Source organism: Pagrus pagrus (genome assembly GCF_965226575.1).
Source record: "Pagrus pagrus genome assembly, chromosome: 9".
Lineage (NCBI taxonomy): Eukaryota > Metazoa > Chordata > Actinopteri > Spariformes > Sparidae > Pagrus > Pagrus pagrus.
Genome location: NC_140193.1, coordinates 23,681,594 through 23,707,756, shown reverse-complemented (window position 1 = coordinate 23,707,756; position 26,163 = coordinate 23,681,594). Strand labels below are relative to the sequence as shown.

Below are 26,163 nucleotides of genomic sequence, written 5' to 3'. Positions count from 1 at the left end.
ATAATTATGATGATGATGATAATAATAATAATAATAGTGAGGATTATGATAATAATAATAACAATAATAATAATAATAATGAGGATGATGATAATGATGATGATGATGATAATAATAATATTAATAATAATAATAATAATAATAATACAATGAATAAACATTTATTTTGTAGACAAAGAAAACAGAAAATAAAAATAACAATAGGAGGAGATTGAAAGTTTCATAAGTTAAAAAGGTCACAAGGTCATCTATATCAATTCATAGTTAAAAACAGGACAACAATGTACAGAAACATGAACAGAGAATATGTTATAAATGTTACAAAGTCAGCTATGTTCAGGCAGAGAAGGCCTTCATAAAATACATGTTTAATTCACATTTTATTGACACTCGTGCATGCTACATCTTTTGTTATATTTTGATACTCGTGGCAGATACTAAAATACAAAATTAATGTTTGTTTTTTTTTCATTCCATGAAATAACACATAGGGTAATGCAGGAATAATGACTAAGTTAGCAAAGACATTCATCTGCCATCCATGTTCATCAGCTCGGTGCACATAAAAATAAGAAGTAAAATGGTTCTGAAATCACACCCAGGAAAAGGTGATGAAAGAGTTTGACGCACACAAGACCAGCCCATGTCACTCACTCTTACACTATCAATCACTTCCTTTCTCACATGTCTACTTTTTCTTCCTCAATTTCTCTCATTCTTTGTCTCTATGCTGTGATGTGCCTGGCATCAAATACACCTTGCTGTGTTGTCTCTCTTGACCTTCGAAAGTGCAATGTGCCGAGTACACACTCTCTTTATGCTCCATCTTCATTGAGTCCCCACTACTCAGGCTATGCAGATTCACCATCTGCCTCAGCTTTTGTCTGAATTCCTTGGAACCAAAGTAGTAAATGAATGGATCGATGCAGCTATTGAGGCAGCTGAAACAGAGAGACAGTTTGTAGGCCATGTAAATGGACTTCTTATAGAAGAGTCTCAGCACTGAGTGAGCCAACAGGAGGATGTTGTTGGGGGCAAAGCAAAGAGTGAAGACTAGGAGAACAATGACAGCCAGACGTATTGCTCTGTTTTTCTGGGTTGATTTGTAATCTTTGGCTAGTTGGCGGATGACACTGACATAGCAGAACGTCGTGACACAGAAAGGGAAGAGGAAGAGGATGAACACCATGCTGAAGAGAAAGGCTGCCCAGGCTGCCGTGGACGGGAGCATGTCTCTCTTCAGCATGTCAAAGCATGTGGTAATCCCGAGTTCAGGGAACTCAAAGGTCAGGTCTGTGGTCATCAGTGGGTACAGAACGCACAGGACCACAGCCCACATGAGGATGCAGCTTATGACTGCGATGGACTTCTTCCTCCTGATCTGCCTGAACATCATGGGCCTGACGATGCCAAGGTAGCGGTCGATTCCGATGGCCATCATGGTCAGGATGGAGCAGTACATATTGGTGTAGAAGATGAGGGTCAGGGAACTATTGATAGAGACAAAAACCAAAGTGTTAAAAGGACCATCGCTGGTTTTATGGGGGGTTACGTAACAAACTTTTCATTTGCCAAGGGCAGTGAATTATTTGTTGCCACCATGAGGTTAGCAGCCAACCACTGGAGAATCTGCAAAATCAAGTAAGACACATAACCCTTAAGTAGCCCATCTTTGTTGTCACTATTAATCTAAAGTTTTTGTACAGATTAATTAGTGAGCTTTAAAGGTGCTTATTGGCAGATTTTGTAACTTTTGGATAGAGCAAGGCTAGCTGTTTCCACCCGTTTAGAATCTCTATGCTATGCTAAGCTAGGCTAAATGGCTGCCGGCTGTCACTTCATAATGAACAAACAGATATGACAAGAGTGGTATTAAACTTCTCATCTAACTCTCTGCATGAAAGCAAAGTGTATTTATCAAAATGTCAAAATATTCTAACTGATGGACTGTGGACGTCCACTGAGTAGCTGTGAAAATAATGTTTTGCCTGACAATCACAAGGTAAACAAGTTGAAGAATGTCCTTTCAAATGTATGTGGATTTCTCCGTATCAATACTTTAACAATACACTGCAATCATAAGGAATACCTGCACATCTTGGGTCCCAGTCTCCAGTCATACCCTTGGAGCTGGTAGGCGATCTGAAAGGGCAGGGCAATGCCAAGGGCCAAGTCGGTGAAGGTGAGATTAATCATGAAGATGATGGAGGCAGACTTGGGGGAGGTACGGAAGATGAGGATCCACAGGGAGAGGCCATTTCCTACCAGGTTAATGGCAGTGACGAACATGTAGATGACAGAGATGGCAACACTGGTGTTTGTATTCTTAAACAGGGACAGGGTGGCGTTGTCTAGTTTGGGGATGCTGGAATTCCCCGTCATGATCAGATCAGAATGGCCTCTCACCACCTGTGTGCCAGAGTTTGACAAAGACTTGTGAGGATGTGGTAGAGTTCATTTTTCTCAGAAAATACTTCTGGGAAAGAAGCAACATGATGAGCAAAGTGATGCATGTCACTAGGTGTAATTTCTCCTCTTTGGCTGCAAAACTGATTGATCTCAAGGTGTGAAACAGATACAGTAGCATTCATATCTAGACCGTGTTGTTGTTAGCGTGCAAGTGGCACATGTGCTGGGTGGAGTTTTCGCACAGGAAAAGGACATGCTTGATTTGCGGTGAAGCATGCCAACTGCCGCTGGGGAGCTCACAATTGACACATGCAAAAATGTTTAGGGGGTAGTATCACAACTGTCAGCCATTATGTTATAACAGGCTTAAAGAGGGAGGTGAGACCCAATCGAATATTAGGTAGTTAACACCACAGTAAGGGCAGGAAATACGAACACTTTCTATAATATGTGGTGCACATGGTGGTAGTGGGGGTGGGTAGGGGGGTTACCACAAACCAAACGGAGATGTAATCAACAGAAACACATTGTTGAGCCGTTGTAATTTTTAAAACTATTTTGTTATAGTTATACAATGTGGTAACACCTGAGAAACAACCCGAGAAACACACTGTGTTGCAATAATGAAAAACCCAAGATGTGGCATTATATGTTTATATATATATATATATATATATATATATATATGATATATGATATATGATATGTATGATAAATGTATGATATGATAGAAAGTGTATATATATATTTTACATTTACACTTTCAATGTCATATGCAGCTGTATCCTCTTTTGAATAATGTTATTAACTTACTGAAAACCTACTAAAAATAGCAAATGTTGACCAGAGTCCTTTTACTGAGAACTTAAAAGTACACAGAAATAATACAAGAAAAAATGCTGTATAATACAACTGACACGTGGTGCAGTTTGGTTTCAATCTCAAAAATGTCAAATCATGAAAATATAATGAACAATTCCCCTGATAAAAGTCAGTTTAACACTCACCTATATGGAAACAGGCAGACAAGACGTGGCAGGCAGGTAGGAAGGCAGTTGCAGATGGAGGTGTAGATATTGTGACGGGGGTCTGAACTTGTCACTCTACCACAGATAGAGAGGGAGAGGAAATGGATCATGTGACATATTTCATTCTACCAACTGTAGTAAAAGCCACGCTTTAGAGGCGGTCTTGGAGAATGACTCTTTAGAAATACATCAAGAGAACAGCATGGGGAACAAAGACATTTACTTATCATGATGAAATTCATGAATTATCTGTACACATGGGAGGACTGCACACTACGAAGTGCTTATAGGAAACTGACAAAACCATTCTGTTATGTTACGTATGTAACGTATCAAAGGGTGTCACTTTCACTCTTGCTTACTGTTGTTCCTATCACTGCTGTGATGGAAAAGGGAAAAACACAAGTGGGTGTTAAAAAGAAATTCCTGTGAAATGTATGCAAATAGAGAAGAAAAACAATCCTTATTCTGTATGCGGGCTGAGATAATATCGGATCTATGTGTCCTCCAGTCAAAAATGTTTTTCTTCTTCTTCCTACAGTTGAATGTTTCAGTTTGTTTCAACTCTGTAGAATGTTGTATGTTTGACACAAGGAGGCGGTTTTCAACATTAATTGCTGAAAGTGTAGATTTCCACTGTGCTCAATAATGTTGGTGGGCCTACAAGCATGATTTGTGACATCACAAATAGTTTGGAGGCCTGGATCAATATCCAGCAGACTCAAGTGTGATGTGGAAACTCGAAGCCTCCAGTGCACACACACTGAGGATGGACTTTACAGTGAAGTAAGAGACATCTTGTGTCCAGCAGATAAACTTGTGAAATGACAATATTTGCATATTCATGTATTATATATAAAGTATAATGAATAAATAAATAAATACATGAAGTAAAATATATATTTTATTTTATTTATTCATTTATTTAAGTATTTCTGATTCTGATTCTTGTGGAATTTCTAATGAGGTAGAAGGAGTAGGTGCCATTTAAAGGATTTCAATGTGGTAATTACACTTTATATCTGCAAAAACCATTTCAGACATTAGAAATGTTTTTGTATGCCTAAGTACATGTGTGGAGGGTATCTTTAAATATTTCTTAAGGCACCACAAGAAGGGTTTGCGGTATCAGTAGGTAGCCACTGTCCTATAAACAAACACCCACAGGTTCTGTTCGAAAGTGTTTTTAAGTGAAGTGAGAGCACCAGATTTAAACTCATCACTCACAAGATCCACGGGATGTGTTCTTATGCTGCTGGCTTCCTGTTGATTATGACAGTTCTGCTTTATCTGGGTGACAGTGTGGCAGACACTTTCTGTGAGATTATTGTGACCCTGGTAATGGAGAACATTGAGCAAAGGAATGTGTCAAACCACAATTACAACATTCCATCTTCCTTATGTGACCACGATCTCAACTGACATTTAGAAAGAAAAATGGTTACGTTTTATGTCAGCTTTGGTAAAGCTATCTCCAGTATCACTAATGAAACAGCTAGGCATGTCTACGCCCACTATGCTGTGATACTGCTGCGCATCTATACATTACTAACTGTAAATGATTCATATCTGCCAGCTGAATATTTGCATTATGGGCAGGGCTGCCTCACCCAAACTGTCAGGGCACTTCCACAATGACTGAAACACAGTTTAGTCTGTTATAACGGTTGAAGAGCTTTATTTTATCACAACTGAAAGGAAAAAAAATGATAAAACAGGTATGATAGACAAATGTTAGGTCATGTGCAAAAATAATATAAGGCTTGTTAAACACACTATATTACTTCATCAACATTTGTGTCTTCTCAGTTACATTTAGTTGACAGGATCAATAGAAAACCATGCGCACAGCATAGAAAATGTATTCCATTTATCTGTGTCGTATCTTTGAACTTTACATATTACTTTTTGGAAATGCTTTATAGAAATGTAGAGAGTATGTTCTTCTTGGCTCATGGGTGATCATGTACAAAGCTTTGATCACAAAAAAATATTGTCTCTGTTGTATGACACCTAGAATACGATGGACTGCATGTAATAAGACACATAGAACATAGGGAAAAGCGGTAAAACATGTTGACATGTTGACTCTTCATCAATAATATCTCTTATCCCTTCTCATTCACACACCTTTACACACAGAAATACACACATGATTTAATCTATTACATTTTCTACATCCATCGTTTGTAAGTTTGACTTACCTTATATTTTGTTTTGATAAAAACTTTATAGGATTTCTAAAAACATCCAGGTCCAGTGGAGTCTATAAAGGCTGAGTAACAAGATCGGTTTCAGATGATGAGGTTGCACTCGCAAGTTATTGATGGACACCAAATGTGAGCTGCCTCTAACAGGGACACACGATGACCAAAAGGAATGACACTGCACTGCTTCGTGTGAAAAAGCTTTGAGGAAACTGAAAAGTAGCTAGCAGGAAGCAACTGCAAAATTCAATGCAACATCAATCCGTGCATTTGCACCAAACAGTACATGTAATATACCAAATTACTGTAAAAAACAAAATTAGTTAACTGTTGTGCTATCCTGAAGGTTACAACTAATGTTTGTCTCTGTTCTCGATATTCTTCACATGGTCTACTCCAAGCATTCAACCTTTTGGTATACTCTGATGATTCTTAAATACTAATCAGTAAAACAGTTAAATGTTTAGTGCGTGCTAAAAATGTTCATGCTTCAGCAAAACAAAGGCCTTGACCAACATTCAAAGCTCTGAATTTTAATAAACCTAATGCAGATGAAAGTTACTAAAAGATTGCTGCTTCTGAAGTGCCTTTCTCCCCCAATGGAGTGTGTTATTTTTAAAATCTCAATGATAACCAGTCAAACCTGTCACCATCAGCATAGGCTAAAAAGCCAAATAATTTATATGTACTTTCTATAATCGTCCAGACTGCTCACAGTTCATCTTTGCTTTTCTCAAACCCCTTCTCCAGCCCCGTTGCCATGGTGACGACCTCAAAACAGTGCTCTGTCCCGGGTTCAGGTGAGTGGCCCACAGGGATGCAGTCGTAGCCTTTGCCCGCAGAGCTCATGCGCTTCCTGTTGCGTGCGCCTGGCTGATAGAGCTGCATAGCTGGACGGTCCTGCAGGGAGACATAAGAGCAGGGACATGGGAGAGACACACACAATTTGAATGTATATATTAATTCTTTTTATGAGTCACACAGGCCTCAAGTGTATCCCAACATGCACTGGGCTTGCAGGTGTAGAAAACACCCAACTCTCTGTTATGAAGTCCAGAGAAGCTCTGAGACACTCCCAGGAAATTAATAAAAAAAACTCCCTTTAGGTCTGTTAGCCATTTCTACTATGACTGAGGTCTGAACAAAGAGACAGATGTAGTCGGTTAAAATAGAGACTTTTCAACATTATAGTCTTATTTTATTTGGTTTAGTCCAAGCTGTCACATCCAGCTTAGTATAAAACAAGCCTATTAAAGCACTTTTTATAAGGTCAATACCTCAGCAGCCTGTAACTTATGACACAGTTATCGCATTAGGATTGTTTTTGCTGGGTTTTTTTACTAGACTTTTAATGAGTAAGTAATGTATTGCTTTTGTGTATGTGTTTATATATATATATGTATTGGTATATATATATATACATATATAAATCACTGTATATATATTTAATGCTTGTGGAGCATAAAAGAACTATAAACTTTCATGATGTTATGCAACCCTGTGTTGTATAATGACAAACAAATTACCTTGTTACCTTGTTGTTGGTATAGATGACGACAGACTGTTGCAACAGCTCGCTCTCAGGCTACAGCCAGCTTGACAAAAATTGATCAGGAATCAAAAGGGGAATCGGACCCATAAGCAGAATTGATAATGGCATTGGTATCAATAAAATCTTATCAATTCCCATCCCTATTACTGAACACCTGTTACTGATTAATAAATAATTATATAGAATAATAGAATACTGATGACCTCGTTGACTTAATAAACTAAATCCTTTGTGTTTAAATGTGAACCCAACTCCTGATGTTCTGTGAGCCATCGCCACTAACATCAAAGAATTGTTTTTTTCACAGGACAAACACAGATACACGAACATGCATTTGTCTTAGGGAACAATTTATGCCCTCACATCCACCTGTTTTGCATGTTTTTGTCAATTAACTAAAGTTAAATACCCTATTCTATTCTATTCTATTCTATTCTATTCTATATGCAGAAGTGCTCTCTTCAAGTTGGCATTAAGACTTCAGGAGAAGAAAATTCATTTTCACAACATGAGTACTCTGAAAGAAAAGAAACCTGATTTCTCTGAGCTGATAATCACCTGTAAAAAAAACAGACACCAACCAAAATTTGAAACACACTTACACATCTACATCATGAGAGAAAAAGCAATGAATTGTCAACCCGCCCCCCATCTCATGCTCACCTTCTCGCTCACCTTGTTTCGGAGGCGTTCCTTCCTGTTACCCAGGTCCTCCCTGTCTTCCTTGCCCAGTTTGTCTCCACTGTCAGGACAGTAGGAGTATCCGTGATGATGCCCCTCTTTCTTGGCTCGATCCTGACAGTAGCCTTTCCCCCATTTGGTCTCATCTTTGCGGCGCATAAACTTGTCAAATTCATAGTGGTTTCGCTGTCGTTTCCTCTCTTCGTCTTTGCCACGGTGCTCCTTGTCCCTCTGTCTGCGGCCATGCTGCTCTCTCTGCTCCTTGTCACTCTCAGGCTGACCTCTAGTGGTCAGAGTGGAGATTGCACATCAAAAACATCATAACACAGACATACAGTAAACCGTTTTCCCTGTGTTTACAAAACATATTTAGTGTTAGCACATTTAATAAAAGACCTGACCTGAATTATTTAGTGAGTGAGCAAATTCCAACTTATGCTTTGTTTTGAATTTAGCTGTTGGTGCTTTCTCCCTTTTTCATTCAGAACAAGAGTTGGGCCTTTTATTATTTTATTAGTGGTTAGGATATGACTTGTTCATGCCTCACAGATCATCCAATTATACATTAAATTAAATTAAATTCATTTTCAGATTGGTAGATTGGGAACCCTTACTTACGAGTGGTATCTGTCCACTGCAAATGTCACCTACTATTAGTCAGGACAGACCCCTCCCATTGACTGCCGGACCCCTAACCTTTTGGAATAAAGCTGCTAACACTGAAAAATGCAGGACTGATGTCTCATGGCAGTATGAAAATAAGTGAAGGCTTTACTGATCTCCTCCGTAAAACATTGTGTGTTTTTCACTTTACTTTATGATGTCAAGCTGCAGTTATAAATGTAGATATCATTCTTTTATCGCAGTTGCTCCACAGTCTTCTTTACAGTCGGGTAAAGAATCCAATATTAAACAGGAGGGGGTTAGGTTAAATAGAGTGCTTGTTTAAAGGTCAAAGCAAGCCACATTGGCAGAAGATCTCATTCCCAGGTTGTCATACTGTGTATTGACGCTTTTGACCAACACAAAGCATCAGTGTTTGACGACCTGGGAATGAGGCTCAAAAATCGCCTTTCTCACAAACTGTACCTTCAAAGTGACCAAAGACTTGTTTGTATTCCCTCAGTATGCCTGAATGTAAAGTATACCATTTTGTTTCACAGCCATCTAAAAGCGCCCTCTGACAGAAAGCTGCCTATCTACATTGAATCATTTCACAATCCTTACTTTTCTTTGGAGTCCTTTGACTTCATTTGTCCTCCAGCTTTCTCCCATTTGCCTCTGTCTGTCTCCCCAATGTCACTTTTGTCCTTAATTCGGTCTGAATCCATGTCATCATCCCTGTCACTCTTCTTCAGGAGCTACAACATTGCAGATAAGACGCAACAGACTCCATAATTATATGGTACACCGTCCAAAGAACAAGATTAGACATGATAATGTGGAACTGTTTTTCGTGATGAGCTACTACCTTAATTTTAATGTCTTTATCAGATAATTTCTTCTGCTTCTCTGCCTCTTTTCGTTTGCGCCTCTCTTCCTCTCGTCGCTTCCTCTTCTCTTCTTCTCTCTGCCGTTTCTTTTCAAGCTCTCTTCTTCTCCTCTCCTCTCTTTTCTCCTCTCTTATTCTCTGTAAAGAAAGATGTAACAAGTTAGAAAACATTCTTTACATCGTTTAAATCTGTGGGGAAGAAAATGTATTTTCTTGCCAATTAAGCATCTTACCTGTTTCTCAATTTTCTTATTTTTGATGTACTCCAACAGCGGTGTTGTCCGTTTGGCTGAAACCAAAAAAATGGGAGAGGAGTAATCAGATGTTGAGAGTAGCTGCTACTAAAATACAGCTGAGTCTTGATAAAATAAGAATCAGTGCAAATAGTACTGTACCTATGAGCTCTCTGGTTTTAGCCTCTATCTCTCCCAGAAGAGTCTCAGGGTTGGCCATAGACTTCTCCTCATCACAGGAGTAATTCTCCAGGAACCGCTTATATTCTGGGTCTGAGGGAGTTTCCGGGCAGCATATGTTTGATTATCAATAAATGCCAAATAATGATTTTATGCAAATCTTATATACACAAGAATATATTAACCAGCTAAATATGACGTCTATTGATGGCTCAAATTTGGCGTTTCAGTACCTTCTTCAATGCTCCCAGCTTTAGCATCTTTCTTTTTGAGCTTCTTCTTGGAGATTTTCTGGAAGGGTGCGAACTCTACCACTGCAGGATACTCCTGGCCTGGGTAAATATTGAAATAGAAGGCAGCTCATCATTTAACAGACCTGCTATCAGATAGTAACAGTGGCAACAAAAGCTCTAAAGCCACCTCGCTGTCCATAATATTTAGCCGGTGTATCTGCAAAACAAACACGCTCTTGTTTGCTTTTAATATGGCAGAATAGGTCGCACTGTTTGCCCACGTTCACCGAGATTAAACAAAATCAAGAATTACCCTTGTTGTCGATGAAGACGTAACCATCAAATCGGTCCCTAAACAGCAAGATGTCTTCAGGGTTTTTAAAGTTGATGTATGCTCTGGAGAACAGGTGTGGATAGAGACTGTGGTAAGAGAGAGAAAGAGAAAACGGGAGAAGTCATAAACAATGTCATGCAAGGGAAAAAACAAGTTTCCTATCATAAATACAAGTTATCTTCTTGAATGGTTATAAGGGTTATCATGATTACCTTTGATCCGCTGGAAAGAACTCAAAGTAGTCATAGGATGGCAGTGGACTGAGCTGTTCCTCCAGCTGGTCCTTTGACAGGCTAGGTGGAAGCCTTCTAAGCACCACCTGTAATCAATCATTTATATATCATTTAGGGTACACGTATATATAATACAAGGGGTGATTGTTCATGGCCTAAGGTAGAAGGAGTCAATTTCCAAAAGCCTAACATTTATTTTTCAACACAGTCCCCTCCTACATTTACATACTTGGTCCAGCAGTGGTGGAGAATATCATAGAAATGATTTACTTTCTACCTAATTAAGTGTTGAACTGCAAGGTCAATGAAACGTGAGCTGTATAACTCATCTCCTTCTACCTTAGGCCATGAACGTATCAATCAACCCTGGTATGTATTGTTTTTTCACTTCAGCAGAAAGAACCATGTTGGTGAGGCGCGTAAATCTGCATTTTTGCTGGTTGGATGATTCAGCTTTTAACTTCTGTTCTTGAGATGTTGCTGTTTCCAGTCCAGATCTGACAGACAGACATATTAAAGAGTGCCATGTTAACTCCTTACACTTCCCTGACCAAGATCATTTATTTATTTGTTAACATTAAAGATACTTAAAGGAAAATATGAAGGGACGTGGCTGTTTCTTATCACTTCGGCCTGCAGATGTAGCCAACACGCGTCAATACTTTTTATTAAAAATATGTTATACACTAAACAATAATTCAGATTTATAGTGTAATAAATATTGGATATCACTGTCAGTAGCAGCATTGCTCAGATATGTCACCTTGGCCTCTCTTTAGCTGCTGGGGAAATGCTTCAGAGCTGAACATGTTGAGAGAAGGTGCTTTAAACCACATACGATGCATGAACATGGTTCGGACACAGTGTGGGGTCTTTTGTTTATGACATTTCTCCTAACACTAAATATAAATGTCGAAAATGTGAAACCTAATCTGCTACGCGGTCATAAGTGTAGCTGACAGGTGGAAGAAGCTGCGTAAATAAAGTCCTTCCTCCGCCTCGTCGCTGTCCGCGGTGCTGAACTGATCCCACCTCCTCCTCCTCCTGCTCGCCTCCTCCATGTCTGTTTTCCACACAGCGTAAACAATGCAACACATCGCTAAACGCTCGGCTACGCACCTTGGTGAAAACCTCTTTCTTCTCTTCTTTCTGCTTGGGGTTACCGGGAGTGTTTTCCTGCTCTCTCGGGAGGTCTCGAAACTGTATCTCGACGACGCTTTTCTCCTTGCCCACGGTCATTTGGTCCTTTTCAGACCTCATTTCTCTCCATCTCCCTCTCGCCCGTGCTAAGTCGCGGCGTACTCGCGAGAGTATGGTAATATCGCGAGAGTAGAGGGATTTAAAATGACAGCGTTGCTCTCCTGAAACTCACAACCCACTTTTTCTATCACAGGTGTGAAACAAACAGGAGAACATTAACACGAGTTTATTGTTGCTGCAAATTATATTGAAATACTTTCAATTGAATACTTTTTTAAAAATAATAATGCTCTTAGGGACTATGAACAGGCTTTTATTGGGGCAGAGGAGGGAAATTTGAGTTAGTTCATTAAACTGTAGTTTACACTGGTAAAAAACGATGAAATGCTTTAGGCTATGAACAATTTATTAACGGATTGTTTATAAACCTTTACAGTTGCTTGAAAAGTGGTTTATAAAGTACTCCATTGTGTGTTAACTAAACCCTGAATTTACATTTATCAGTAATGGTTATCCTAATTTGTTACCAATATGCTTACATAGTTGAATCAAAGATCAATCTATCTTTACAACCTCTGGAAGAAGAAGTCAGAACTTTACCGGTAACATTAAAGCAGTGGGGAAAAACTCTGTTACAAGGGGAAGTTGTGCATATATTCTAGTTTCACTTATGTTAATTACAAACGTAGGCTATTAGTCATGATCAAGTACCAAAAGTAAAATCACTCATTATGCAGATTCCACCATGACACCAGGTCATGCATCTGGTTTTTAAGTATCATTATTACACAGCCATCATTAGAAAACAATCCAACACTCAGACCACAAGTCCACAAACGCCTTCATGTAAGTATCCTTTGCATCACTGCGTTAGAAACATGTGCTCCACCGAGAAGGTAGATGTGTGTGTCCATTTTCCACTGTACAGCTGCAGGTTGGACTCAGTTCAGCAGTCCCTCAGTGTCACCGTGTAGGTCCGGAGTCGGGCTGCGGGGCTGCATGCTGAGCTGATCCGGACAGGCCGAGCTGCCTGCGGGCACGCTGCTCCAGCAGTCAGGGTAGGAGGACTGGCTCACAGACCGCCCGTGGACGTCTCGGCAGGGAACTGAGGACAAACCGAGAGGTCCGCAGAAATAACTTGTCAAATGGAAACGTGAGATGTCACTGAAGGTAAGGTGGTTGGATTTAATACACTGATTTTCCTTAACATCTTCTTATATCTTCCTCAGGTCATTCTTCAGTAGTCTAGCGAGCAAACACGCACTATGTGGATTATTTTACTAAACACACGAGATATTAAATCTTAACATGTATTTTAAAGCGAATTCTTAATTAATCTTAAGATAAAATCCCATGTATGAGATGCAGGGAGTTGGATTCATAATCTGACCATGAACTCACCACTGAGGAAAGTGTGCCTGCCCCGGCTGCTCTCCACACTCAGCCGAGGCTTCTCTGGTGTCGACACGGAGCTCTTCAGGCTGGGGACAAAAGTGGAGCAGGTGTCCAGGTCCCGGCACACCTTGTCTTGGCTGTAAATGACGGCTGATTTAGACGGAGTACAGCCCATCTCTCCTCAAGTTACTGAAGCTGCTCTCCATCGGAAAGAAGGTCCAGGAGGTAAACGGAGAAATACTGTGTCTGGACTGTGAACATCATTGTGTGTTTTCACTTGAGCCTCCGAGAGCTCACTCCTCCCCTGAACCACAACATGACATCTGAGAGGACGGACAGAGCTGCACAGTTTATCACCGCATGTAGCCTACATCACCTGTTTTCTCTGGAGGGGTTAGGATTAAGAGGTAAAATCTCTGTTTAACATCATCAATGACTATACGAGCAAATGTTTGTTGAAATTACATTTTTATTTTAATTAATTTAGTGGTTTACATAACTTTGCAAGTTATCATCCTGCAACAGGTTTTAAATGGAAAGGAACTCGTCCATTTATACATGTAATCTACAGTATCTCAATAAGTGCCTTGTCAATAATTTTGATATAACAAGTAGAAATATTGGACTATACATACAAAATCCAGGATGATATTAAACCTATAGTAGCCCTTATGACAATGCTGGTTTTTATGATCACACACTTTTTTCTTTCTAACAAAACACAGATACATTAAGACTTTTAAGATAAATTCATGGTTTATTGTAGGAATCGCAAGAATTGTTTTCACCAAAACTGCTTGTATTGAGCTGGCTCTTTATTCAACATGTAAATCCACAGGTTAAGCAACAGGGAGGGTCCTGCCATAGGCAGCAATAGGTAACTTATAGTCTTTTAGATCTGATGTGAGGTGTATGGCTGTGTTTGCTCTGTTCAATCAAGTGTCAGAGGACCACATGCTCCCAGGGTCTTCAGGCTTAACCCAAGGTCCAAAGTCAACCAAGTATTCAACCCCTTAACCAAGGCACATGTCAATTCCCCTTTTAAAGTGCATTCTTGCTAAATGAATACGATGTACAGCAGGTGCTGTAAACAAACTCTTCACACTCTTTTAGTCATGTTCATAATGTTCACAATGGCATATTCTATGTTTTGTCACATACAGAAACAACCATATCTAATGCACAACAGGGAGAATCCACAGGAAACCTTTGGTGGAGGATGGGTGCCAAGAGTTTTGGCTTGATAGTAGTCCTTGGGCTCGGATATGTGTACCTATGACAACCTGTTGCTAAGACAGTTCCACCTCCTGACAGGATGACATCACGTGCTGGTGTCTGACAAGGTGTCTAACATCACATCACTCTCATACATGTCACACTCCAGGGTTAAAGAGAGTCGCAGAGGTGTCCCAAGCATCATCTTGTCCTGATTGGACAGTGGCGTTTCCAAGGATGTGATGCTGGTGTCTTCCAATCTCGGCGTGGCTAGAAGCTCACCAGGCTCTGATGTGTTCAGCATCTTCATCAGTGCTGGAGTGTTTAAGCTGCCTCGCACCTTGTCGTTGATGTCTGTGCCTTAGTGGAAACAAATGACAACACTTTTTGTTTTAATATTCATTGGTGTGAATATATTAATACTTGCCACAAAATTAACATTTTGGCTGACATAAATTCAAAAATTCTCATTTGCCTCTTGTGGTATCTGGCCTTGCAGATTGTTTGGGGTTTGGGTTTAATACATCTGCCACTGGGATTTGTGTTGCCACTCCAACATGTTTTCTGTTGATCTCACCTTCATGACAAATCTATGCCCAAAGACCTAGTTACCCTGGATAAAGCCAGTAACGCACACTATCGTCGTCATTGGGACTTCTTCCTCAGTATGAACTAGATGAAGTAGCTCCAATAAAAACTCATTCACCGCAGTCAGTGAAAAGTGTAGACAAGAACTAAAAGTATTACTAACACTAGTACAGCTAAATTCCAGCTTCATAACTGTCAAATAATCACGATTCTTTTGAAACCATCTATAAAAGATGATAATAATTCCACTGAAACTGCAGTACAGCTGTACCCTACCTATATAGGCATCTGTGTCACCAATGTACATCTCAATACAGTGGCCGAGCATCGTCACAGAGAAAGTGTCGTCCCTTTTCAGTCCAAGTGCCTGCACAGAAAGAAACCAAATCAGCATCAAGCATTTCCTTAAAAAAAACACGTATTGATGAAAATCAACCAATGAAACACAGGTGTACCGTATGAAAGTAGTCAATTGCACTCTCAAAGTCACCCATGAGGCTGTGCACATATCCTATGGCAGCGTAGGTGGAGGCGTGCTGAGGGATTAACACCAGTGCCTGACGGTGGTACTCCAGAGCCTGGTCGTACTTTCTATGGAAATAAACATCGTCATAAAGACAAAATCAGTGGAGTCAACACATTTCATAAGCAGATGGCAACAGTAAATTGAAGTAATTTAAACTGAATTATTTAATTTCCCATGACTGTGTTTAGTGATGGATTGACAACAAATATAGATGATTGACAACGAGGATACAGTCATTAATTTGAGTGCTACAATAAAACAACTTGACAAGGGCACTTTTTGTTTCATTGAAAGCTGCTGTATGTTTGAAGTTTATCGTGAATGACGGCATCATGACGAGAAAAAAAAAAAAAGTAATCGTACAAACTTCACACATGACTACTACATGACATATATTAAAATTACAGATCCAAACACTGTATAATAACCATTATTAAAGTGGCTACAGAGTTCATAATGATACATTAAAGCAGAAAACTTTATTCATTTTCAGTAATACAAGATTATAAAAGGAATACATAGGAGGAATAAAACCTTAAAAAGACCGTGAATGTTTTAATGACGCACCCACAACCTCCAAGAGGCTTACACACTGCACGGATCAAACCCTCTGTCTTCATAAAAACTATCAAAGCCTTTCAAAACAACCACTTGTTTGGCACACATTTCACAAGCCCCTTATGACTATTGAATGGTGCCTATGCATAATTCATTAAAGGTTTATTTCATGAATTCTCAATGAGGGCCCTACCTATGCTGAATGACTAGAACAAGTGTTAAGCACATCTCTGAAAATGGTTTGTAGCAGGCTGGCAGAAAAAAAAGGTCAATGAACAAATAAGAGGAGATCTCACGCCAACCAATCTTCTTCATTTATCAACTCAGCCTAAATTTATCCTCCCATAATAGTACTATACTGTAGGTGCTGCTCAAGACTGATATCTATTATGCCATTTGGAAGAAAGGCAGAGATGCAAGTGCAGCCCACTCCTCCTACTGGGCCTATTCAACACCATTCATTAAATAGAAAATTGCACAGTAAAATTGGCTCCATACTTACTTCAGTTTCCGACACACATGACCCAAGTTGTTTAACAAGGGCTCCCATTTGTCCACAGTGACCTCAAATTGAAAGAAGAAAAAAAAAACAGATAAAGTAAGTATCCCTCGCAGAGACATGGTCGTGTTTTCACTTTTATGATTAAAAAAATGGAGCAGTTACCTCGTTCCCTATGGCTTTGATCTTCTCCATTGCATCAAGAAACAACCTCTCTGCAGTCTTCCAACTAAAAAAGCAGATATGAAAAGACATTCTTACAGCACATCTGAATCTTCAATAAAATAGTGTGTCAACCCATATGTGTAATCTGTGTACCCTTCATGTGTGGCTGCTGTTCCAGCTCATCTTTAAATGAGCTGCATTATGAGTTACGCAAATTTGTTTTCGTGTTTCAGCAGGAACACATATACTTAATAAACGGTGTTGTCAAAAGTTTTCATAGGAAGTATTTCATCAGCAGAAAGTAGTTCCAATTAACACAATGTTGATTATCCACATATGTTAGAACCAGCGCAAATTAAACTAAATCTATCTACATGGCTAGATACCACTTATTAAGTAAATGTGTCTTTTTGTAATCTGAGAAAAAGAGGGACAATTTAGATTTTTCCAATCAGAAGCTAATCAGTAAATCACTGATAGTAACAGCAATGTGTGTTAGCTAAAGCACAAAGTAATATAAGTTGCAATAATTTGATGTAAATCTTTCTGCCAGCAGCAGTGCAGGATTGCAGCAGACACAATTTAACCCAAAATCCCTTCTAAAGAAAATAGTCATTGGTCATTCATTCATTATTGATTTCATTTCAGTTGCTGATAATCACATATGGCCGCTACATTTACAGCACACACAGTTCATATTTCAAAAAATACTTTTTTGTCAGTTAAAACCAGCTTTTACAAATTCCACCACTGTGTGCCATTTGTGCTGTCAATAACATGTATGGTTCCTTTTTTAACTAGAGGCCTGAGTGTGATCATGTGTGTTTGTGACTGCATGACTCACTCTCCATTTTGAAAGGCAACCACCGCCACCTCATGTATGACAAATGGGTCCTCAGGAGCGATACTGAGAGCCTGACTGAAGAAACGTTCAGCCAGCTTGGAGTTGTTGGTCAGACCGTACTCCAGGCCGATGTAGAGCATGGGTAAGTGACACCTGAAGAGAGAGTGCAGGAGACATCAAACAAGGCATAATGTATCCCTACTTTATGTTTGAATAAAATCTTTGGAAGCCATAAAAACTATTGCTGAAGTTAAAAAACAGACAATCTTTTAATACTGTATAGTATGTTTAACAGCCACGGATGAGTGCAATAATGAATTTCTTTGCTTTTGTTAGAGAAGTTGCCTTCTAAGTTCCTACAAAGGTTTCTGCAGGCAAAAAAATGCCAATATCTGAGCCTGCCTTCTTTTGCAGTTTTGCATGTTTTCAAGTTGTCGTTCTGAATGCAATTGTGGACGTTTTTGGCTGACTTTAAAATCATAAAACTTACTTGTAACAAACGAATCACATAAAAATTACCTCTAAAAGTAAAACTTCTGCACTATCAGTAAAAGAAATGTGGGGTTTAGTGACAAGTGACTTGATAGTCTGTGCCTGCTCTCCAACATAGAGTCAAACACAGTCAGCTGCAGAGCTAAAATGTAACTTTTCAAAAGAAAAAACTTACAGAGACGTGCTTTTCTATCAAATAGGCTGAGCTGCAGGACGTGGACCTACCCTTTCATCAGCTGGGCAGCAGTGAAGTAGGCAGCCATTGCTTGGTCGTGCTCACTCTCCACGGCAAATGAATGGCCATAGGCAATCCATGCAGGACCATACGTCCTCTCCAGCGTGGTGGCTTTACTACAGGAGAAAACACAAAACCCAATTTGCATAACTGAGGCTAAATATAAACAGTCTGTAACGTGGCCTCAAACAGGATGCACTTCCTGTGTGTGCAGATGCATACCTCAGGTACCGCCGAGCATGTTCGTTTTTATGGCCAACCATTAGATAATAGCACCCAACTGCAAACCAGGATACCTGAGAACAAGTTGTTGTTTAGTTATTAAATACTGAAAACTATGTTAAGAGTGAAACAGACGTATAGTGATAAAGTTGCAACACTTACTGGGTTGTTGGGATACAAGTCGACAAGTTTGTGCGATAGGTAGAACAACTCTGCAGGGAAAAAAACACAAGAAAGCTCAAAATTGTGTAAAATGAAATAATCATTATACGGATGGGTAGGTCAAACAATCAAACTAAACATTCTTAATGCATGAATTAACAGTTGATATATATTTTACCATTTGCTTTCCCAAGCTCCACCAGAGTTCCTATGTGGACTGGTAAACAGTTGGCATGGAAGGGGTCTTTGACCATCACCCTGGAATAGAAAAACACAGCTGCATTCAATTGCCCCGCATTATTTTTTACTTACAAGATATAAGATAAACCTTTATTGATCGTCAGAAATTTGGGACATTATACTGCAGTACCTTGTTAACCTTTTCATAGTGTGGAATCCAAACCATTTGCCTACTTAACAGAATATCCACAGTATCCTCAAATGTATCCATATGTAGGTAAAACATATTTTATTTTGGCCAAGCTACCCATCGAGCTGTCTTCACATCATAACCATTTCAGAGTAAATACAAAATGAGAAAATCAACTCATGTCAGCTTTCTACTGGGAAACACAAGCAGGATAAGTGAGCCATGTTTTAGGCTCATTATCTCCCAGTCGGACAATGAAAGCAAGTAATTAAATCTGACTTCAGTAAAGTAAGCTTACAAGCTACAGCAATGAAATCATGTTCTTACAATATGAAATATTGATAATATTGGGCCACTGGCAAGAGTTGCTGCTGCCAGATAAAACACAAAGGATGTGAACAAGGTTATATAGAGTAAAATTATCCATTATTACTGAAGTGTCACATCATATCGTTTTTAAACTGCCATTTTAAAACCTGCACAACTGCAATGAGAGAAATTTTGCTCAAAGGACATTATTTATCAGCTAGTTTTGATGACTGTTACTCTATAATGACTACATAGATGTGTATTAGACAAAATCACTTTGTGGTATGAAATTCAGGAAAATGTGTACAGTAAAGGAAGCTGCACACTGTACAGAGCTGAGATATTACAATATGGATAAAGGGCTACATTTCAAAAGCAGCTCCTTATGAACCTCTTCATTATTTGCAGTGCAATTTGACTAATTCAACACACAAAAATTTGATAGGAAACCTGAAGACACCTACATTGATGTGAGTTTGTAGCACATCTTGAAATCACAGTTATAGTAATGTCTCTCCGCAAGAGACACCACTACATCCAAGTTGTCCTGAAGACCATTGACCATCTCTGGCACCACCAGATCACTGGGCTTGTTATACTGCAGTAGGAAAGAGAGGGAGGGAGAGAGAGCAAGTGTTTATGCATGTTTGTGAAAGGTGGGTGTAGGGTTTAAGTGTGAGTAGGTGGGAAAAGAGTAAACAAGGAGAGGACAAGGAGATAGATGAAGATGGGTCAGAACAAACAAAGGCCAGAATATCCATAATAGACATTTGCATTTCAATGTTTTAATGACTGTATTCAAATGAAGCTTGGCAACACCGTAGGGGACCATTTGGTTGTTAGCTCTCAAAGAGCTCATATTAATGGACAAGGCAGAATGATGTATCTGGGATTGACTAAACATAAACAGTTTACGTTTATAATCATTCTATGTAACAATGTGGCTCAATTATGTGCTTTTAATAATTTCTGGACAACAAAGGAACAATTATATGTCTATGGCACAGAGGAATAAGCCATATCAGGCTTTAGACAATATTTGTTAGTTGGACTGATTCATCGTTGGTTTTTTCATGGGATTACTTGGTAACAAGAAGAATAAAGGATATCATCAGCCTTACCCTTTAATCAATCACATAACTAAAAGAGAAAAAGTGATATAATTAATAATTTTTTAGAACACATGCAGAGCCCTCCTACCTTCTTTAACTTATTCTCAAATAGAAAGTGTAACAGCTCCTCCTCTTCCTCGGTGCACTGTTGACCCAGAGGAAGTGAGTCAAGGAAGTCTTTCTCTATTGAAAAATGAACACACGTTTCACATATATTGCTGTTGTACATGTGACTGAAATGATAATTAATGGCAAATATGTGTAGACATTTTTAGAATGAATGCACATCATGGCCACAGCTCAGCCTCACCTTCCTGTGCAGTCAACATGTGGTGGGATGTTAAAAGGTCAAAGGCTTCAAAGCAGTACACATCCAGTTTCAAGGCCTCTTTGTAGCTGGAGGTGGCCAGTGGTCTGTTGTCCATGGCATCATAGATCTTACCCCGCAGGAGGCAAATGGAGCTGCTGACCTGAAATATTTCAGAGAGGGAAGAGGGAGAGAAGAAATGCAAATCTCTCGTAAATGTCCATAATTTTACTCATAACTTCATATATTGCTAAAGGTCCATCCATAATAATAACAGGAATGGATTAAAGCAGCAATCTGAAACAACTCGCGCATTTTGACATGGAAGACATTTTATGTCAACATTAAATGTCACGTAACATTCTTGCTCAATCATATCTGCTGCACTCCACTGGTTATTACTGACAATGCTTATCTCTTATAACTATACTATAATCTGCACTGGCTTTTATGTTATTGAGTCCATCTGCTCAAAATTGCATCAGCATGACCAGCTAGGATTCAGGGGTTGCCCTGGGCTAAGAATGTGCAGTGTGAAAATCCCTTATACCAATCAAGGTTGTAGGAAGATACCGGAACAACAGAAACATTTCTAATGTTGGTTTCTGAACTTGTGAATGGATTTAAAGGGACTGAATATATGGCACTGTATGCATGCAAACATGTAATTATTACCAACAAGGTAAATAAAACTGTACTTGGTGGTGGGTGTTTTTGTGAGAACTGGAACTGCACATGGCTGAATGTTCTGGACACTAAAATAAATTTAATTGGTACAATGCAGCTATGAATTTGCAGCAGCAGCATTTAATAAAAAAAATCTCACAGACGCAACATTATATTATGGAAAAATAATAAATAAGCCAGTTGAAAATCTATTATCTAATTGAAGCACCCAAATCATGGGGTTGTATTCAAAATAGAATTTTAGTGGCAGCCCAAACTTACCGAGGCAGGGGACATGTCCCAATCCTTTGCTGACTCTGGTGTGCCATTGTCCTCTTTCACACTCCTGTCCAACAGCTTCTTACTTGCTGGCTCCTCTGCATCCAGGATATCCAAGGCTTGCTGGAACTCTTTGGCAGCATACTAAAAAAAACCAAAACAGTCAGAATATTGTCAATCTAACGCACAACAATATCTGGCATCTGTATTGTCCAGTTACTTACATGGCACCTAGCAGCAAGATACTGACAGGCTCCGTACAGCTGTGTGTGAGAGGACAAGTGTTGATTTAGACTGGGGACTGGCGTAAGGAAGATTATGCTATTGATGATTTTGTAGTAATTGGTTTCATTTTGATTTAAACACATAACAAATCATTACACACTCTTCACGTATTGAGTTGTGTTATAAACATAAACTCACTTCACAGCACATAGCTTTGAATGGCATACCTACCATTCACACTTGGCCTGCACTTACCTTGTCAAGTTTTCTCGAACGGAGGGCATGGGAGGCTCTGTGGTACTGTGAGGTCAAGTAAAGGCACTGAGCTAGCCAGTAGATGTCCTGGGGATCCTCTGTATGCCAAAACAAAGATGTAGGAGTGTCATGACCAGAAGCACACGGAATGTGTGCGTTTAAACACATCTCCACACCTTTGTGCATGTGTGGGACAGTCGTGTGTCATGTTCAGTTAGCAATACGATCAAAGTGTGTGGTGTAGTGTGAAAATATGTACAAAAATAAGATTCACCTTAGGCAGTAGGTATGAAAGTATGTATGCTTGAGATCATTTTAGTTTGTTTTAATGTATTACGTTTGCTTATTTTGGCTCATCTTCGTCATCTTAAATGGATAGTGTTAATCACTTGAACTAACAAAACATTTCGCTGAATCGAGCAGATTTTCATTATGAATCACCGCTGAAAAGTGTAAGTTAAATCCACAGACTCCGTTTGGTTCTGGGTCATCACTGACAGGCTGCACAGCACCGTTACAGCTGTTGGTAAGCTACTGTTTTGACCGCCATCATCACGAGTAAAAAGTTTCCTTTCAGCTAAATTCCTAAGCACCAATGAAAAACAAGAACAGGCACAAAACACGAATGTCCTCCCTAAAACAGAGCCTTACTAACATTAGCTCTATACGTTTAGGTAACAGGTTGGTAGGTTAATTATGCTATCATCCTGGCTCGTCTTAAACAGCACTAACGGCACTCACCGTGAGAAAGGGATGCTATCTTGTCGGCCCAAAACAGAGCACTTTGATACTGTTGCTGTAAACACACACAAAGACAGGGTCAGAGTCACTCAAATGTACTTTTTATGTTGTGGGTGGCTGTCTGCCTGGTCGGGTGATAGCTTGAAGTTAGCCAGGCAGGCAGACTATGAATGTTTGTAACCAGTGACGCTAGGTTTGCACTCAAGCTAGCATTAGCTAGCAACACAGAAACTCCGAAAGAAATCATAATTCTTACCTGGTCAATGTACTGTCGTACTCGCTTTCGAAGTCTGTCGAGATTCATTTTGATATATTTTTAGAATTATCTCTCTGACTATCAGAAGTATGTCATTATTAGAGACACATAAATACAGTGTATCAAACAGTGGACAGAACAGTACGTGCTAGCTTGCTAGCTGCGTAAAATCAAATCCGCGGCTTCTCTCTGCATCGGGTGTTCTGCAAAAGTGTTCCCTACGGAAACTCATACTGGACAGATAGTTCCGCGGTAACTTAAAACTTTCACTATTTGCAGTATGCTTTATTTTCATTATGAAAAAAACAATACATACACAATTAAACCATTCATTTATTTAAAAAAACAAACATTTTATTTGCATTTTTATATCAGCAGTCTTATGCTTGAGTGTGTTAGATGTATGAGGGGTGTTGGTCAGATCCACCAGGAGGGGAAATGTTTAACCCCTGTATTATGTGTGTGAGAGAGAGAGTTTGTGTGTGTGTGTGTGTATGTGTGGGTGTGCATGGAGATGTTTTCCATCTATTGAATGAACATAATCGAGTTCAGTAGCTATGTCCTGCTGGATCTCTCTCCCTGTACCCTCTGTTTTGCTGGTTTATTCCCTCTTCACATTTTCCTCAGACTCTGCTTTGTCATTGGCCTTGTTGTGTGTGTGAAGCGTTGATCTTTTGTTCTTCGTCACAGTCACTGCACGTTTTGATGAGGATGGGTTTCTTTGTCCCTGGTATTGACATATAAAATGAAGTCTTTATATTGTGTACAGTAATGATCACATGATACAATTTGTGCTTGATAAATACATTACAGATTACAGCTTGTGCATAGTGAATGAATAACAGCAGTCGTGTTACTTTATCTAAAATAAAAAAAATAAAATAAAGTAACCTTTTGCTGATTTGCTGTTGTTGGTGGGTAATGTGCAATCCTGTTCATCCCCTTGAGAGTTTTGAGCCAGTCCTCATGGAAGGTTCTCGCATCATAGTGAGACTTGCAGTGACTCAGACGAGACTGGATCATCTGATTCTCCTTGGTAATTTGGAGCAACTCCTGCTGTCGCTTCTCCATGCCAAGGCTACAATGAAGAGTGAACACATGCTCGGCAACTGGGTTTTTAGTTTCAAGGGCGACCTTATTTTTTGGCAATACAACTTGTTGCTTGACTTGACTTGACAGCCTGAACTAACCTTTTTTTCTCATAGTAATTCCTGTTGTCAACTTGTCCATTTGTCCTCATGATGTGTTTTATTCTCTCCAGATTCCGCTTGTTTTCCATCTGAATCTTCAATGCCCTCTCCTCGTCAATCTTAATACAATAACACATTATTGGAAACACAAGCAGGATTTATGCTACGGCAAGTTTTCATCTGAAACATCTGCTGCCACCCTATGGACATGATGTGAGTTGAGGTGAAAACACGAGAGCTAAAATACCAACCTGAAGTTTCTTCAGACTGAGAGTCAGGTGAGCATACGTCTTTGGTGGAGTTGTGTCAATAGTTGGTTTTGCTGACTTCACCTTTGGAGAATAAAAAAAACAAATTTGTACAAGGCACTGAATGGCGATAAACTGGTTGCAAAAAAAAGTAATTAGGTTGGTTTGTGACCAGACTTAAAAGCTAAAACCAACCAAATTACCATTTTTAGGTGAATTTATCCTTTAAGGTACTTCACAAAGAACATGTGTCTCCTAACCTTTGTCCTGTGTAAATCATATGTAGCTTTGTCCCATGTCTGCTGCAGATATTTATTTGTGGTGGGAAGCAGTGGTTGATATGCCCGATGGGTCCTGGTCCTGTCAAGACAAAACATCGAACCAAAGTTGCAATACTTCAAGGTTCACAGTGATTTATTTGCCATTATACAACACAGGGCTGCAAAACGAAATTAAAGTTTGTGAAGTCACTGGTTGTGAATGCTGGAGGCAGATTTATTTAATGTTTCAGTCCCATTTATAATATTTGACTAATTTCCACTGTAACATCTCTTCATCCTTCTTCAGCTGCAGTTAAAATATTCCACATTTTTCATCTATTCTTGGCATTATTCAGCATTTTTACACACAGCAATGCGCATTTGGCGTCAGCTTCTCAACAGTGAACATTCACAACAATCTTCAGAACTTGTCTTCTCTAGTTAATAGTTATTTATCCGACAAAAACAACAAAGCTACATAAACACGCATTGCATTTTTTTGTAACCATACAGAAACATGCATTTTAATGACATAATCATTTCGCATCAGTCTTGTATGAATCAGTAAACAGTACGCTAGCTAGCCCAGTCACTCAGGTTTCTTTGACTCACCTCACAGTGTGCGGATGCCCTGTAGTCTCCATATCACCGCTCTTTATCTGCCCATAACAGTGTGTTCACGCACCCAAGCATTCAGTCACACACGGTTGCCATGACAGCACCTGGAGAGAGAGGAGATGAATGTTCTAAACGGGCTCACCCAATTTCAAACTGCTCGAGGAAAATTTGAAAAAAAAACAATTGTTGCATGATGCAGAATCCTTCCATTTCATTAAAAAAAGAGTAACTTGGCAGAATGAAATCAATGAGGTCAAGGAGGAGTATGTAGGCTACTGTACTGTAGTGCAGCCTCGGTAACAGTTACTTGGAAACTTGACATCAGAGTAACAGATAAAGTGCAAACACAGTTTGCTGTCATAAACCACACATCAGGTTGATGCCTCATCATGAAAACACATCACAAGGAAAATTATGTTTATTCAAAATTAGACACCTACATTCAGTTAAATTTCATTCATTCTCAGTAATGTATACTGTTAATGTATCATCATGCAAAGTACTGCGTATATAAGGGCCTATTCAAGTATGCTTTTAGAAGGGCCACATTTGAAGTGACCAGTGACTCTCATATTCCCTCTGTCTGACCTGTAAGGCCTTGGAATTTAAATGTGTTAAAACGATGCACTTTATTTATTTCCCTT

General features: G+C 39.3%; 5 protein-coding genes across 8 annotated transcripts; all 5 read right to left on the bottom strand.

Annotated features, from left to right (window-relative positions):
• Window positions 1-145: 145 nt before the first annotated feature.
• On the bottom strand, window positions 146-3,603 carry p2ry8 (P2Y receptor family member 8). Its single transcript, XM_084361739.1, has 3 exons — window positions 3,417-3,603; window positions 2,090-2,409; window positions 146-1,490 (listed from the first exon to the last, which is right to left on the bottom strand). The coding sequence occupies exons 2-3, from the start codon at window positions 2,380-2,382 to the stop codon at window positions 713-715; spliced, it is 1,071 nt and encodes a 356-aa protein (XP_084217865.1). The 5' UTR covers window positions 2,383-2,409; window positions 3,417-3,603; the 3' UTR covers window positions 146-712.
• A 1,492-nt stretch (window positions 3,604-5,095) lies between these two features.
• upf3a (UPF3A regulator of nonsense mediated mRNA decay) lies at window positions 5,096-11,881 on the bottom strand. Of its 4 annotated transcripts, none has more exons than XR_014623290.1 (11): window positions 11,702-11,881; window positions 10,562-10,668; window positions 10,329-10,435; window positions 10,016-10,114; window positions 9,765-9,875; window positions 9,603-9,658; window positions 9,349-9,507; window positions 9,105-9,238; window positions 7,860-8,160; window positions 7,171-7,239; window positions 6,457-6,544 (listed from the first exon to the last, which is right to left on the bottom strand). XR_014623290.1 is itself a non-coding variant. In XM_084362258.1 (10 exons), the coding sequence occupies exons 1-10, from the start codon at window positions 11,840-11,842 to the stop codon at window positions 6,356-6,358; spliced, it is 1,404 nt and encodes a 467-aa protein (XP_084218384.1). In that variant the 5' UTR covers window positions 11,843-11,881; the 3' UTR covers window positions 5,096-6,355. The 4 variants fall into 4 exon arrangements, 2 of the variants coding, with proteins under 2 accessions (XP_084218384.1, XP_084218385.1); XR_014623291.1 differs by having other exon boundaries at window positions 7,872-8,160; XM_084362258.1 differs by lacking the exon at window positions 7,171-7,239 and having other exon boundaries at window positions 5,096-6,544.
• Window positions 11,882-12,628: 747 nt separating this feature from the next.
• Window positions 12,629-13,459, bottom strand: LOC311263088 (uncharacterized protein). The gene is made up of 2 exons (XM_084362959.1): window positions 13,184-13,459; window positions 12,629-12,887 (listed from the first exon to the last, which is right to left on the bottom strand). The coding sequence occupies exons 1-2, from the start codon at window positions 13,350-13,352 to the stop codon at window positions 12,724-12,726; spliced, it is 333 nt and encodes a 110-aa protein (XP_084219085.1). The 5' UTR covers window positions 13,353-13,459; the 3' UTR covers window positions 12,629-12,723.
• A 452-nt stretch (window positions 13,460-13,911) lies between these two features.
• cdc16 (cell division cycle 16 homolog) lies at window positions 13,912-23,435 on the bottom strand. Its single transcript, XM_084362949.1, has 18 exons — window positions 23,204-23,435; window positions 22,948-23,002; window positions 22,207-22,304; window positions 21,951-21,989; window positions 21,730-21,870; window positions 20,785-20,944; window positions 20,563-20,657; window positions 19,827-19,960; window positions 18,862-18,941; window positions 18,684-18,733; window positions 18,522-18,595; window positions 18,290-18,415; window positions 17,573-17,725; window positions 16,729-16,792; window positions 16,567-16,628; window positions 15,436-15,571; window positions 15,257-15,347; window positions 13,912-14,752 (listed from the first exon to the last, which is right to left on the bottom strand). The coding sequence occupies exons 1-18, from the start codon at window positions 23,249-23,251 to the stop codon at window positions 14,499-14,501; spliced, it is 1,860 nt and encodes a 619-aa protein (XP_084219075.1). The 5' UTR covers window positions 23,252-23,435; the 3' UTR covers window positions 13,912-14,498.
• Window positions 23,436-23,518: 83 nt separating this feature from the next.
• On the bottom strand, window positions 23,519-25,623 carry cfap97d2 (CFAP97 domain containing 2). The gene is made up of 6 exons (XM_084362955.1): window positions 25,514-25,623; window positions 24,902-25,001; window positions 24,645-24,725; window positions 24,394-24,512; window positions 24,095-24,281; window positions 23,519-23,930 (listed from the first exon to the last, which is right to left on the bottom strand). Exons 1-6 carry the CDS (start codon window positions 25,543-25,545, stop codon window positions 23,805-23,807), a joined length of 645 nt encoding a protein of 214 aa, XP_084219081.1. The 5' UTR covers window positions 25,546-25,623; the 3' UTR covers window positions 23,519-23,804.
• Window positions 25,624-26,163: the final 540 nt, after the last annotated feature.

Excerpts from the sequence above, each read along its gene's own strand:
- upf3a (XM_084362258.1), bottom strand. The coding sequence starts at position 11,842 with ATGAGGTCTGAAAAGGACCAAATGACCGTGGGCAAGGAGAAAAGCGTC. Across the intron at positions 10,115-10,328 it reads CGTCTTCATCGACAACAAGG|GCCAGGAGTATCCTGCAGTG; the intron begins GTAATTCTTGAT and ends ATATTTACCCAG. Across the intron at positions 9,876-10,015 it reads AGCTGGGAGCATTGAAGAAG|ACCCAGAATATAAGCGGTTC; the intron begins GTACTGAAACGC and ends AAACTCCCTCAG.
- cfap97d2 (XM_084362955.1), bottom strand. The coding sequence starts at position 25,545 with ATGGAGACTACAGGGCATCCGCACACTGTGAG. Across the intron at positions 25,002-25,513 it reads GGGCATCCGCACACTGTGAG|GACCAGGACCCATCGGGCAT; the intron begins GTGAGTCAAAGA and ends TTGTCTTGACAG. Across the intron at positions 24,726-24,901 it reads ATGATTTACACAGGACAAAG|GTGAAGTCAGCAAAACCAAC; the intron begins GTTAGGAGACAC and ends TATTCTCCAAAG.
- LOC311263088 (XM_084362959.1), bottom strand. The coding sequence starts at position 13,352 with ATGGGCTGTACTCCGTCTAAATCAGCCGTCATTTACAGCCAAGACAAG. Across the intron at positions 12,888-13,183 it reads CAGGCACACTTTCCTCAGTG|TTCCCTGCCGAGACGTCCAC; the intron begins GTGAGTTCATGG and ends GTTTGTCCTCAG.
- p2ry8 (XM_084361739.1), bottom strand. The coding sequence starts at position 2,382 with ATGACGGGGAATTCCAGCATCCCCAAACTAGACAACGCCACCCTGTCC. Across the intron at positions 1,491-2,089 it reads CTGGGACCCAAGATGTGCAG|TTCCCTGACCCTCATCTTCT; the intron begins GTATTCCTTATG and ends CTCTATCAATAG.
- cdc16 (XM_084362949.1), bottom strand. The coding sequence starts at position 23,251 with ATGAATCTCGACAGACTTCGAAAGCGAGTACGACAGTACATTGACCAG. Across the intron at positions 16,793-17,572 it reads GTTGCCTTTCAAAATGGAGA|TTGGAAGACTGCAGAGAGGT; the intron begins GTGAGTCATGCA and ends CTGCTTTTTTAG. Across the intron at positions 16,629-16,728 it reads TCAAAGCCATAGGGAACGAG|GTCACTGTGGACAAATGGGA; the intron begins GTAACTGCTCCA and ends TTTCAATTTGAG.